A 13,999-nucleotide genomic window follows, 5' to 3' on the forward strand; every position below is an offset into this window, starting at 1 on the left:
CTTAGGGCGGGATTTACGTATTTATCACAGAGGAGAGAAATAGTGGGCCAGTTATTTGTTTCGGATGCATTGACTTAATGGTGGAGAAAGCCGCAACCGCCCAGCGGTTACGTGAACCATTCTATGGCGGCGTGGAGTCCAGCAATCTTCACGCACATAGTTATCCCTCACGGTATGCGAAACCACGCATCAAAAAAAAGTTGCATTGGCGCTTAATTGATGAAAAAAATGTGTAAAGCATGCAACAAAAAAAAAACACAATTATTTTGCCCCGGCTCGTTGGCAACTGGGCAATAAAAATACATAACTACCGTTAGCACCTTCATGTTACTCATTTCATTGTACATGGTTCGGCAGTGCAGCGCATGTGCTAAGCGTTAGGAAGGTTCGAATGCCATGCGGGGATCGTTATGTGCGGAGAGGATTGTTGCACTCTTCGCAGTAGCTGGTCCGTTACGGCTTCCTCCACCAACCGTATAGATCTGAAACATATAACGGTCTATGAACTTGCTGCACACCCACGATTGTCAACGGACATCCGGTTACCAGTCCATGTCGGGTATAGAATTAGTTAGTTATCTTGTTTTTCGGAAGCATGGGCTCGATGGTGGAGGAGCCGTAACCGACCAGCGGTTACGTGAACCACCATACGGCGGCGAGAAGTCCAACACCCTTGCGTGGGATTCGAACCCACCAGAGGTGCGTTAGCGGTTGTATTCCTAACGCTTAGCACGATGGGCCGAGCCACACTGCCGCGCCAGCTTATAAACCAGAAGTATAATACCTGTGAATGAAATCCATCCTGCACTATTTCCCCTGAGTATGTCAGATGCATATTATGAGACTTAGTATGACAATACAGGTATTTTAGTAAAGGTTGTTTGATAGTTAGAAGTTTATTGTGGTTATTCATTCCAAGTAATAAACGTCCAAATATTGAACATAAAAATATAACAGAATAGGTAAATGAGATAAAAAAATGTAATGTACTTGGGTACATAACATGGACAGCAGGATTGCAGTTTAGACGTAGTTTAGAGTAAAATATACCAGCTTCGAGGAATACCAGAAGAAAGGTGGGTCATAATCAAAACTTGCATACAAGAATGCAAGAAATAGATAAAGAAACACATGTTGAATTTTTTAATATCTTTTTAACCAAGTAAGTATATTGAGTCACCTATGCTAAATCTGTTATCATATCAACCTCAACTGCCCAATCTGTGGACGAGAGTTTTACGTTTGATACAGTAGACAGTGGTATATCCATAAATCCATAATAGAAATTGGAGAACAAGAAAGTTTTAGTAGGGCATTATTTTTTCTTGTTCAACCAGTATAAAATTTATGTAAAATAACATGGAAAAATAATTTCAGGGTAATGGTACCATAGACCCAATAACAGATAAAAATGTCAACTAAAACTTCCAGCACCCGGCTGCACGTTGCATTGTTTTTCTATCCTAGTATATAGAATCACATTTGAAATATATCAGAATAAAAATAAAACACATAATAAACTGTCTTTAATCAGCCAATGTAATTAAAAGCAACACGAAAACAAAGTCAAATTACATACAACCTGAATTTTGTTGTGAATACATATAACATACATGGACTAACAAGTATTTGAAAGAAAATTAACTATGTTATCATAGGTCAACTTCGATAACAGGTGATTGAATCAGTATTCCGTGTATAAGGAATGATCATATCCATATGCCATCTTTATATTCATATTTAACTAATACTACAAGTTCAGACAAAAGAGAATACAATACACTGTTAGCTATGTAAATGCTATCCAAAAGTATGACCAAAATGACAAGTTGAGACAAAAAACATCCTACATTTAAAAAAATTTTTTGCCCCACCCTGTACAGCCGGAATTAATTGTATTCTAAATAATGAAGATATTATTTTAGGAAGAAATAAAAATATTTTCATTTGGAAATTTATCTGACATATATCTGATCGTCAAACAAAGTTAGACTAAAGACACTGAAAAAGAAAAATCAATCAAAACATTTAAACGATTTTATGTTAGCAGATTTAATTTCCAGCAAATATTTCTGCTAAGTACTCTGTTGCGCACTACCCAATATATTAGTATTCCTTACTTCATCATACTATTTGGAAATAGTATATTGATTGTTGACTATGTACCATTTACGGCTCTGTAGTTCAGTTGGAAGTATGGTTGAAAATAGACAGGTGTACAATCATGAATAATAAAAAAGGACAACTGAATTTATTGCAATAATATAAGTTTCGTGAGTCATTATGAACCGGGATTGACTTAAAGTGACACTTTGTTGCCAAACTGCGGCTTGGAATGACTGTAGAATTTGATATAGGCAGAATTTAAAATCGAAGCTATTTGGAAAAGACGCAAAGATACATTTTTGGTGCTCCCGAAGGATGTGCACCAAGATGGCGCACAACCTGAACCTGGTACAATTACTATGTTCAGGTTGTGCGCCATCTTGGTGTACATACTTCTGGAGGTCCGCTATATAGAATGATTTAATGGCAAAATAGTGATCGCAAAATCAAACTCTTCGTGGTTTTATAAAAAAGCACGCCACTGGGAAAATGCCCACATTAGATTGAAATACTAACTCAATGTGTAATACATCATGCAGAACTGTTAGCATAGCAGTGAAACAGTAGCTTGGTCACAGTCGTGGTCGAGAAGTTTCCATAATACAAATGGGCATTGAAGATAAAGAACAATTTTCTTGACACATGCACTGCCAAATTAAACTTCAGCTTTTCTTAGCTCTTTGCTTTCTTCCCTGAACCTTTATCTGTTTCTGATATTTCACCGGTAAAAGATGAATCTTCTCTTCAATCTTCATTCTTTCTATGTACTCTTCCATCTCTTTATCATACCGTTCTTTGTCCTTGGCTGCCTCATCAATGTATGGCTAAAGAATATGATATAATTTTTGAATGGGGACATTACATATGATCGCTGACAACACCCTTTTTTATGCAAATTTGATCAAAATAAGATTCAGAGACTTCAAGAGTTATATGCAAATGCAACCACTGAATAGTGACAGCTGAATGAATTAAGGTTCATCATCACAACAAGAAAGTCAATAGAAAAAACTGAAAAAGGGCATGGAACAATTCAAGTCAATACTGTCATGGAGGTGAGAATTACACTAAGTTCATTTTTGGAGAGAAAAATTCAAGTAAAGATATTTCGTAATAGGCTAAATTGGAATGATTTCTCTCTAAAAGATAGTAGCCCCCACAAGAAATGACTGCTTGGCACATATGAACCACTTTACAATAAATTTTTGTTCACACACAACCTGTAGTTGAATCATCATTCATTTAACAAGCAATTACTCTACCTGTTTTTGATGAGTAAACATCGTTTTCCATGTACTACTGGCATCCTTCATCAACTCCATTATTTCACTCCATGTTCGAACTTTTACAGTGGAAAATCGAGCACTTACATATATGGAATATGCACTCCTGTTTCTTTTCGGTGAACCACTGTGACGGACTTGCTGGAATTGAAGACGAGGTTTAGAAGAGCCAATATTTCGCGCTCAAAATCTTTGGTTCAAACCCCATGCCCATCCCATCAACCACAAGGCAATAAATCAGTCAGGCAATATATCGAATAAAAAAGATTCTATTCCTCAAGTAGTTGCGAGGAAGCTCATAAAACACGAGCAAGCTTATAGTCACACAACTATTGAATCTGATATTAAAAAACTTTATCCTTCTAATCTTCACAATACATTATTATTATGGGGTCAAAAATACCTTAGAAGGATATTTCGATATAAGTTACCTTTTTATGTGATTTCCTATGCTTCATTTTCTTCTTTTCACGGAAGTCCTCAAGAAGTGACTTCTTTTCTTCTATTGAAAGAAGTGCCTTATACGAAGCACATTCTGCACGATATTGTTCTTGGAGTTCTTTCTGCTTGTTCTTATATGGCTAAAGAAATAGAATTTGTAATCTCAAAACATCAACAGTCCATACGAAAATAATTGTAACCTTCAATCAAAATTGCGCAATACAATGGTGTATTCCGGTTCGTCAATTGGATGTCATGTAATACATCAAGATTCAAGACCCGCTCCGACTTCTGAAATGATCTATTATGGTGCTTCACACAAGGCCCTGTACTAGCAACCACTGATATCTAACAATATGTAATGAGCTACCGAAACTTTATTTGGAATAACCGAAATCTATTTTCTGCATTTCTCACCCAATTAGGGTGTAACCTGGGATGGGGTAGCAGCACAGTTAATCGCATGTCATCGCAATTATTATAAAGAGCAATTACTACTGCCACTACATTGTCTCAATTGAATTCTTTTGAGCCTTATGAGATCTTTTGTATAAATTTCAAAACTACAAATTTGAATCACACTGACTTTTTTATCAGTTTCTGACATTTCCTTCCATTTTGAAGCAACAAATTTGACCGTTTCACCTAAAAAAACGATGAAAGTTTTTTTTAAAAATATGATATGTATAAAGGTCATGAATGTTTAAACAGGTCTGCTTGAGGTAATAGAACAAATCCTGTTTATGTTACGAAGAAAAATTAAATTCAACGGAGGTCAAAAACTGAGAAAACACTTCGATATTGAATCTATCGACAAGAAAAAACGATTGTACGACAACTAGCTATCATCGTGTTATGTGTCAAATCATTAGCATCAAAAAAAAAAACCATGAATAATATTAACAACTTTAACATCAAAATCTAATAACATGAGCCTATTTCAATCAAGTTCAACGTCTAAGTGCATAAATTTAGCAGATGATTTGCTATTTCCTTCCGAATAATTTCCTGTTCTCACATCATTAACTGGCAAATGATTTAAAACAGGTGAGGAAACAAAACAATTATTTAGTTATTTACTATTGATATTAGTTTTCTTCAAAACCAGTATGCAAAAATCTAATTACATCACTGTTTAAAATCCCCAGATGAGATAGTTTCGAATATAAGGAATTTGAATAAGGCAATATTCAACCAATGAATTTGCATGATTCATTTTATATTCACAGAATAAAATTTGATAATGCAAAGAAATCTTGATATTGTTTGATTCCCTATTTTCTATAATATTTGACTTCTATAAAAAACGGACCACTGTCTGTGTTTTCTCCTAAATTGCTTGACGTATGTATATTGTACATATACCATAATAAAGATGTAAATATTGTAAAATATTTTTCTTCTCAAAAGAATTTGCTCAAAGCATAAGCAAGACTCATCTCTGCAAAAATTGAGGGTTAGATCAATTTTAAATATTCATTCCAGAGACAGGAAAGTGATGAAACTTATGGTGTTCATTACATGCATTCAGCATTTCATTATTTTGAAATCAAAGAATTTGCCATAATTAAACATAATCATTTTTGAATTTATTCAAATACTGTTAAATGAATAGTTTTAAATAGGCTGTGTTAAACTCCGGAACAAAACAATAAAAATGTTATAATCATTGAACATTTTACAAAGATCCAGCATTTTCATCTGGTGTATAAAAATTGACTTTATGTGAGTTGTACATAGTGCAGACATATTCAGATATTAAAAAGTCAACCACAATTCATTTAATAAAGCTTGGTTCAATACATTTATCACCAACAAGAATAACATTGTTCAGCTCACTTAAATGCTTTTTTATGTAATAAACATTATGAATTTCAAGTATTTTAAATTTATAACATCCCTACTTTGAGCACATCCTATCATAAGCATCAACCATGCTAAGGGCTGTTAATAATTGTAAAACAGCAAGGCATTATCGCCTTACTTGGCTTTCCTGAGATTTTCATCGTTGGTCTTTGTTCTTGTAAAAATACCATAAAGGCATTCAACGGCTGTTTGGGTCGCCTGTCATCAGCAGAATGTAGAGAAAACCATGTCGCAGAAAAGAGATTTGTATTCCATGCTTTTGGTGAAAAAATTCTGGTAAAATAATTTATCATTAAAATGCTGACCATTCCAACTGGTATGTTGCAAGGTTTTTGTTTTCAAAAACCAATTAATTTTGTAGTAACTTATCTCGAAAAAGTTCACATATACTTTAAAATGGATCCAAGAATTACCTGGAGTCGAATTGCAAGCTTTTTGTTTACTGCTGTACTGGGAAAATGTACAAGCTAGATATAAAATCACCAACCGATGATGATGAGTGATTGAAATGTACTGGGCTGAAAGTCTGCTAGATAGCAACTTACTGACTTAGTATGTAACAGAGGTTGAACAAGAGTAATATTGCAACAGACTGAAAATCTTTTGAGATATATTAACAAATCGTACATATCATTTGTTATACCCTTTTTTTATACAAGAAAACAGTGAGATTAGGAAACCATCAATAAAATGTCTCAGCTGCGGAAATTTATCAGATTAACAAAATAAATTTACACAAAAAAATCAGACCCTCATTGAAAATAAGCTTCGCTATACAAAAAGCAATTGTATATAATTATTTGCTTTGTGTGTGTGATTTTATCTGTTAGACAAGAATAAGTTTCTTCCGACCCCATAACAGGCAATAAAATAATTGATAAAAACAGATAAACAAAAACTGATTATAGATTCAGGAGAGCAAACAAAACCCTAAGTACTGAAGTAAGGTTCAAAACCTACTGTTTACATAAATAAAGACATAGTTTGTATACACATGAATGCCTACATTATTTACTCACCCCAAATTTGTAGATTTCACATTGAAATTAATGCTTGATTTCAATATTGAATTTGCAAGACGCAGCATACTTTTTTACTAGCAGAGACGAACTTTCCACGATCAAAAATTGAGCGCGACGCTGCAAAAGAACAACAGTTCCTCCGTTCCGTCGAGCAGAAATAGCTTGTCTCGTTTATTGCTGCTGAATCACTCCGAAGACATCGGCCAAGTATGTTCTCGTATGAAAACGTGCTATACACTCGAACAGAAGGGGTAATTTGTTTTTCTCCCGCTTTGATTGTAATGTTTCGATGATAAACATTATAAGAATCTCTAGTCTAAAGGCACAATATGTTATTTATATTTTTAAATCTATCCAAAATATAGATGCCGTAATACATGTTATGCCAAGCATGGGCTTGTGTGTATACTTCCTTAACTAATCAGCAATTAATTTACGTTGATGTAATACTTAAAAATCTTTGTTGTAGACAAGAAAAAATGCAAAGAATCATAAACAAAGAGTAATCCCGAAAATCTGAGATAGATGTGTTAAAATTTGCGATCCACGAATTTCTACTAGTTTTTTAGTTTCAAACACAGAATTTACCGGTAGTTAAAAAAAATTGGATTTCGAGCAGGCATATTTTTATTTTGTTTATTAACATTTTCTCGGCTGACATAGTGATTTTGGTTTCCAATTGAAATTTTAAAATAGTTTATCATTTGATATGTATAATTTATCTTCCTTTTCACCCATTTGTACTTTGCCTCAAATCTCGGTTGTCTCTAAGATTTTTGCGACAAAACACGGCAAATAACCCAGCTAAATAAAGAGGTATAAATAAGATCACTACTACTGACCAGTGTCGAGGTCCGGTAACAGGATTGAATTCGGGGTCAAATTACGTCGTTTTCACAAAAAAAAAAGTATTGAAATGGTTTCACGTAAGTATTTCCCAATGGCGGCATCAAAGGCATTACATGTTCAAATCATGGTTCACAGTTTATTTTAGCCACCGTGAAACGGACTTCCTAATTTTTGATTAAGTTATAAAAATCATTTATATAAAAGAGTAAAAAGAAATACTCAAAGGATGAAAAATTATCGTATTTCGTTATCTGTTATTACGTTATTTGGTTCAAATCGATTGTGCAACTTCACAATATACAAACATTTGGCATGACAATCTATTCAGTGCTTATGGAGGAGTCCGCTAAAGTACGTTTAATAGTACTGGAGAAAGAACACGCCGATAGGGACATTTTTACCCTATAGTACAGTGATCAGTAAGTACAACTACCAAGAAATGGATATGACATCACTTTCAAAAAAGATAAATAGCGCCTGATGTGGACAAAATATTAGTAAAGAAAATAACGAGGGAATAAAACTACCCTTACATAAGTTGTATGTACCAGATAAAGTAGCTGTATTCGTACACTGTGTACTAATTGCATGGAAAATCAAACTCCAACAAATTAATTCTCACAGAAGACATGGAACTCCCATAGAAATATATGAAATGTTTGATGAAAAAGATATAAAAATGTTAACAGAAGAATGTTTTAATTTTCATTCAAATAGCCCCGTAAAAATCAATAATTGTACTTTTAGTACCAGTAAAATACTGTCTGGGGCAAAAGATGCCAAGTCGTTTCACATCAAACAACAATGAAATAGGTAATATAAAATTGTTTTACAATTCAGACCATTCATCTGAAAGGGCCAAATAGCAGATAAGTGACTTGAAGATTCGACGGTTGCATCCAAACTACTGCAACAAGCGCACAATTGTAAACAAAGGCATAAACGGTAGACTCGAAAAATTCATATCGGGCATCTGAACTTTCGTCAATGTTTATACACTACTCTATATATACATCAAATTTCCGGTCTCAATGTTTTGAATTATCCACACGAACAATTTTCGGGTTGAGTCATAGCTTCTACATATGGCAGCATTCTCAAATTTGTGGAAAGTTCCCTAATACCCCAACTGTGGACCAATCCATATTTTTGCTTCCCATTCAGCTATTGCTAATTCCGTATTCATACAACCAAATGAAGGCTATATGTCATCGTTTTAGAAAGAGCACGTTCGTTGAGCTGAATCATAAATTTTCAGATTGAATCGTTAATTATCGAGTTTTAGGCGAAATGCCCCATGTTCACATGGAAATGTGAGCCAATTTTTAAATAGCTTAACGTAAAGTAATACCGGCGTCTAGTCGTAAATGTCATATTCAACTTATAGCCAGACAGAACTGTATCAAATTTTTATGAAATAGCATCTGCCACTCCACCACTTAAATCCGTACTATACTGTAAAGGGAAATAAGCGTGCTCCTCCGTATCTGGAGCATTACCTGAACTTTATTGCAACTGGATGTACCACGATAAACAAGAAACTGAAGAAAATTTATTAAAATATGGCAATGTTATTCACCAAAACACAACAGCACTTTTAGTAATCTATCAGAAACCATTATATATCAACCATAATGTTATTTCAGAAAAGTGTTTTGATCCCCAAAAGGGTTAAGACTTCTTGCGAGTTTTCATCAGAGCCTATATGTGACAAAATTTTTCCCAGTTGATTGATGCAGCTACGAGCTTTACGTTTATCTTGGTCATTACATACAGATAGTTGGCCATGTATATGTTTTGCACTATGCAATAAATAACGAGAAAAGGAGCTAAGATCAGTTGCTATATCATCAGGATTCTTCAACCAATCGGTGGGAATCGCCTCTGCAATCCGCTGACATTTCAAAACTGATGCTGTTGTGATAGGAGAAGTTTGCAGTGAGAGCATGATGTATCTATTTAGCAGTGATGTAAACGCGAGTTCTTGTAGTACTTTAGGTGATAGTATGCCATTAAAAAATAAAATATTTTCGAAGAGCTTGATACAAGACCATGTTTGTTTTTCAAAAAATGCACCTGGGCCAGATACTAAATTTGTGAGAGCTGATGTAGGAAAGAGAGGAACAAATACATCATTATCAATAGTTTTTTGCATACGAGTGCATAGTGCTAATATTAAGTCATTACATCTTCGATGTTCAGGTCGCATGCAAGGATATGTCCTCACTAATCTACAAAGCAAAAGCGAGAGTCTTTGTGACTGCTTACTCGACAAAGGGTCCCATATTTCTTGTACTAGAAAAGTTAGCTTTGGCAAAACGACTTTATCATAAAGACTTGAAAGAACTTTTGTATCAGGTTCATTTTTTGTTGCTTCAAAATTTTCTTGATCTTTGACACCATAAAACAGCAAGTCTTTATACCATTGCATTTCTTCAAAATGTATACAATCAGCATCTATCGGATTCCAATGCAACATTGCTAGCCGAACAAAAGGTGACAAAAGCTTTGGTAGACAAAGTCCAATAAATGCATCATTGTATGAATCTGGATGTTTCTCACGCCAATCGGTGAATTTTCCTAGGATAATTTGAACATCGTAAAAATCCTCAACAACGTCTTCAAACAATTCTTTCTTGAACTTTTCTATTCTGTCCAATTCTGTTGCATGTCTAGCCTTGTCCATTGAGTTTTCTTCTTCATCAGTAGACGTGCCATCAATATGAACTTTCTGAGTTCCTAAAACGAAAAGAGAGTATAGTATACAAGACGAAAAAGACAAATTAGTATAGTCAGAAAAAACATGGTACCGGCAACCCGAGGTTGGACACGTAGTGGAAGGTACTTAATATGGCAATACTTTCCTATAATGGACTTTGTATCAGCTTACAACACGTTGTCCTCTTTTATCATTGAAAATAATTATACTTATGCATTTTGATGGTTGTTGCACATTAACAATAAGGTCATCAAACTAAACAGGAATTTGTGACCTCCCTATTTCCTGAGAACCTGGTGTTCTTTATACTGTATTAATCATTGTTAGCATTTTGCTAAAAATTACACAGAGAGTAAAAGATAAAGATAAAAGTTAAAGATTAATGCTAATAGGATTAAAATAGCCCGAAAGGCTTTGCATGCCCTATCAAAACTGATTCTATTGGAATTGAGTAAATTGAAGTATCGGGACCTCTTAGTGAACACCTGTCGCTGTCATTACCCTGAAACTTAGTTATGCAAAATACCAGCAGTATTTTAGATGTAATTGCACATATATTATCACAATATAAAAGAGGGAGTTTGTTATTGTACGATGGAAATATATTTAGGATTGTGCAATAATATTCAGTTCGATTTCAATCAAAAAAATATTCAATTTTAGACAGCCCTAGTTACAAGGTAAATTTGGATATGAGAATAGGCAATCTAATGAAGAATACAAAATATCTGTACCAGGTTTGGGTTAGGCCAGGGGTGGGCAACATACGGCCCGCGGGCCGGGTCCGGCCCACGACGAGATTTTGACCGGCCAGCCCGCTGACTGTACATCAGTACATTATGATATTACATTATTACAGTTTTAGTACATTATGATAATTCATTATTGGTTTTTTGGTCTCTATTTATTTGTAGTATAAACTTTACTTTAAACGCGATTTAAATTTTTTATTTCTTGCATTAGCGAATAAATATGTGATTAAGATATTGAATACTATTCATGTTATTATCCGGCCCACCGAGGACTTCATTTTCCCACATCTGGCCCGTCGACTAGAGAAGTTGCCCACCCCTGGGTTAGGCCATAGTGTTATTCCGATTTTCCTTATTTTAGTTATATTATGAGTTCCGGGGACTGTCCGTGTTAGCCAAGTGAATATACATACCCCTGCTCATAGGCTTCAGTCTCTTTACACAACGCGATGTAAAATAGGTGAACAAAATAAGTTACCTCCATATTGGAACACATACTTCTGGAGCGCCCAAGTAGCAATAGCTCAATATCAGCAGCTTAATTAATATAGGAAAAATAAATAAATTAGCGCATAACCTACCCAGGCGTTCTCTCACTGCTCTTCTTCTAGACTTTCTTGCTTCCCGTTCCCTTATTCTGAGTTGTTTGCTTTTATCGACAGCAGAAGGAGCAATTTTAACATTAGAAAGTGCACAAGTAATTTCAGACGACTCATCTGCAACATCTTGTTGTCTATGAATGAATCAAAGAATGGAAGGTTGGCAAAACAGAAAGCATAGTTGGCAATAAATATCACAATTTTATGTTTTTAAATATTGAATGTGTCTAAATCTCATGCAAGCATCATGTATCCAACATAATGAGTACAAACTTGATAAAGTAATACTAATAGCTCGAATTTTTTAAATTTCTCCTTACGATAATTGGTAACAAAGCTAAAAATATATACATAGCGGTAGTCAAGGTAACACAATTTAAGTGAATATTTTCGTATGGATCCAGAAATCTTATCCTTTGTACTAATGATTCCTTTGCATTGGGAAATTTTTTCCAAATGTGATTTAGTTTAGCCTTATGAGAATATCAACAACAAAAAAAGAAAAAACTGCATACCTTCTTGAAAGAAACACATCAGCTTTTTCCTTCCATATTTTATGCCTTCTTTTCTCTAGGGCCTCTATTTCCACATTTTTCTCACTGAGGCAATCAATTAGGTCAGTCAAATATGCTTTCATGTCTTGGAAATACGTATACTGCTTAGATAGTGTTGTTACATCAGCGAGTTGTACAGCAGAATCTTCACTCTCTTTCACATCTAAGATAGCTCTTTCTTCATCTTGTTTATGAGTACGATGAACCTCTTTCACAGATTCCAATCTCTCAGAAATTCGTTTCTTTATTGCTGTCACAGTTTCACCAGGAGTCATGGCAATTTTAGGTGTAGCATTTATAGTAGGTTTGTAGTTCATTGTAATATCAGAGGAATTATAAGTCCCATTGGTTACATAAGTATTGTATGGTATATTATTATCAGGTCTGGGTTGTGAATCATCTTCCCCAACCCACTTTCCTACTTGCTGAGTGCTAATGCCCTTTTTGATCATTTGCGCCTCCCACAGATCAAATTCTTCATCTCTTTTAAATGATTCTTCTCCTTCGTTCCCGATTTCTTGTACTACTCTTGCTCCATCATCAATAACTCCTTTCATTGCAACCGATGGACCATCTTCATCCCCACTACTGCTTTCCAAATCATCTTCGCGTACAAGTCGAGAATTGGGGTTCGTTTTGTACGAGTCTGTATTTTCAATTGCTATATAATCAGAGCCATATTTCCTCATCATCTCTCTCTGTTTTCTAGCAGCATGAATTCGATTAGCATCTGGAATTTCACCTGGTCGTAATTCTTTAAGCCCACCATTGGTAGGTTGTCCAAATGTATTTGAATCTTGAGTATTATTTTCAGAAATGCTCCCAAAAGGATGAGATGGTGAATTCGTAGACTGCAGAGACTGGGGTGCCATAGAAGATTTCTTTAATTCAGCTAGACGCTCTTTCGTATATTCACCACTTCCAGGCGAATCGGGTTGATCTCGTTCTTCTTGTGCAAGTTTTTTAATTTGTTTGGCAATTCTGCGACTTCTAGAAGACTTTTTCAATTGAAAAGTTTCAGTTTCTTCTTCTTCATCACCTCCAAAACTTAGGATTGCTTTTTGCTCTGGCTTTGTGGTTTCTGCTCTTTTAGCCTTGCTTTTTTTCTTTTGTTTTGCTTTCAAAGCAGCGATATTAACGCCATTATTTCCTTCTTCTGATGCAATGCCATCTATACCATCACCATCAGAGTCTTTTCGTTGCCGTAAATTTCTTTTGGAAGTTTTCTTGAACATGATATTTTATATTATGATATATCGTAACTTAAAAATTAGATTGAAGAAGCATCTAGTGAAGTGAAAAGTAGGTACTTCCTATTTAATTATCATACCAAATTTGTAAGGTACCTGATACCTCAGAACATAACAGTGCAAGAGGTTATCTGATGAGCAGGACTAGGCAGCTAGGTGGTGTTTTTTTTTGTTATACAAACCACATAGCAAATAACAGAGAAAAAGCAAAAGCACAGCCATAGCATGCAGTAAACAAAGCTTTAATGAACATTTTTCATTCTAAACAACATTGAGGAGCACTAAATGAAAAAGTTCCTGAATTTTATTCAAGAGGCGCTTCATGAAAACTTCATCAGGATTTGTGGACGCTGGACGCTTGTATGACACTGTCTCAGATTGATTCAGATTTTCTATTTGTATTTTCAGCGATCTAGCAGAACAATTGTAAATATGCCGACGGGTAGAATATTTGCAGAAATTGCGTTGAATTAGCACGTATTTCTAATGCCACACTTTCAGATAAAGAAGCAATTGAGACTTACAATTATGAATATGATGACGCTGATCTCGTTGAAA

General features: G+C 34.8%; 2 protein-coding genes across 2 annotated transcripts; both read right to left on the reverse strand.

The window, feature by feature from the left end:
• Positions 1 to 877: 877 nt before the first annotated feature.
• LOC120347543 (transcription factor A, mitochondrial-like) lies at positions 878 to 7,071 on the reverse strand. Its single transcript, XM_039417563.2, has 6 exons — positions 6,716 to 7,071; positions 5,815 to 5,969; positions 4,417 to 4,475; positions 3,821 to 3,970; positions 3,369 to 3,530; positions 878 to 2,930 (listed from the first exon to the last, which is right to left on the reverse strand). Exons 1-6 carry the CDS (start codon positions 6,781 to 6,783, stop codon positions 2,769 to 2,771), a joined length of 756 nt encoding a protein of 251 aa, XP_039273497.2. The 5' UTR covers positions 6,784 to 7,071; the 3' UTR covers positions 878 to 2,768.
• A 2,028-nt stretch (positions 7,072 to 9,099) lies between these two features.
• On the reverse strand, positions 9,100 to 13,500 carry LOC120347560 (PAX3- and PAX7-binding protein 1-like). The gene is made up of 3 exons (XM_039417586.2): positions 12,153 to 13,500; positions 11,620 to 11,771; positions 9,100 to 10,306 (listed from the first exon to the last, which is right to left on the reverse strand). Exons 1-3 carry the CDS (start codon positions 13,424 to 13,426, stop codon positions 9,210 to 9,212), a joined length of 2,523 nt encoding a protein of 840 aa, XP_039273520.2. The 5' UTR covers positions 13,427 to 13,500; the 3' UTR covers positions 9,100 to 9,209.
• Between the last annotated feature and the right edge of the window lie 499 nt (positions 13,501 to 13,999).

The sequence above is a fragment of the Styela clava genome, chromosome 11, assembly GCF_964204865.1.
Source record: "Styela clava chromosome 11, kaStyClav1.hap1.2, whole genome shotgun sequence".
In the NCBI taxonomy this organism is placed as follows: Eukaryota; Metazoa; Chordata; class Ascidiacea; order Stolidobranchia; family Styelidae; genus Styela; species Styela clava.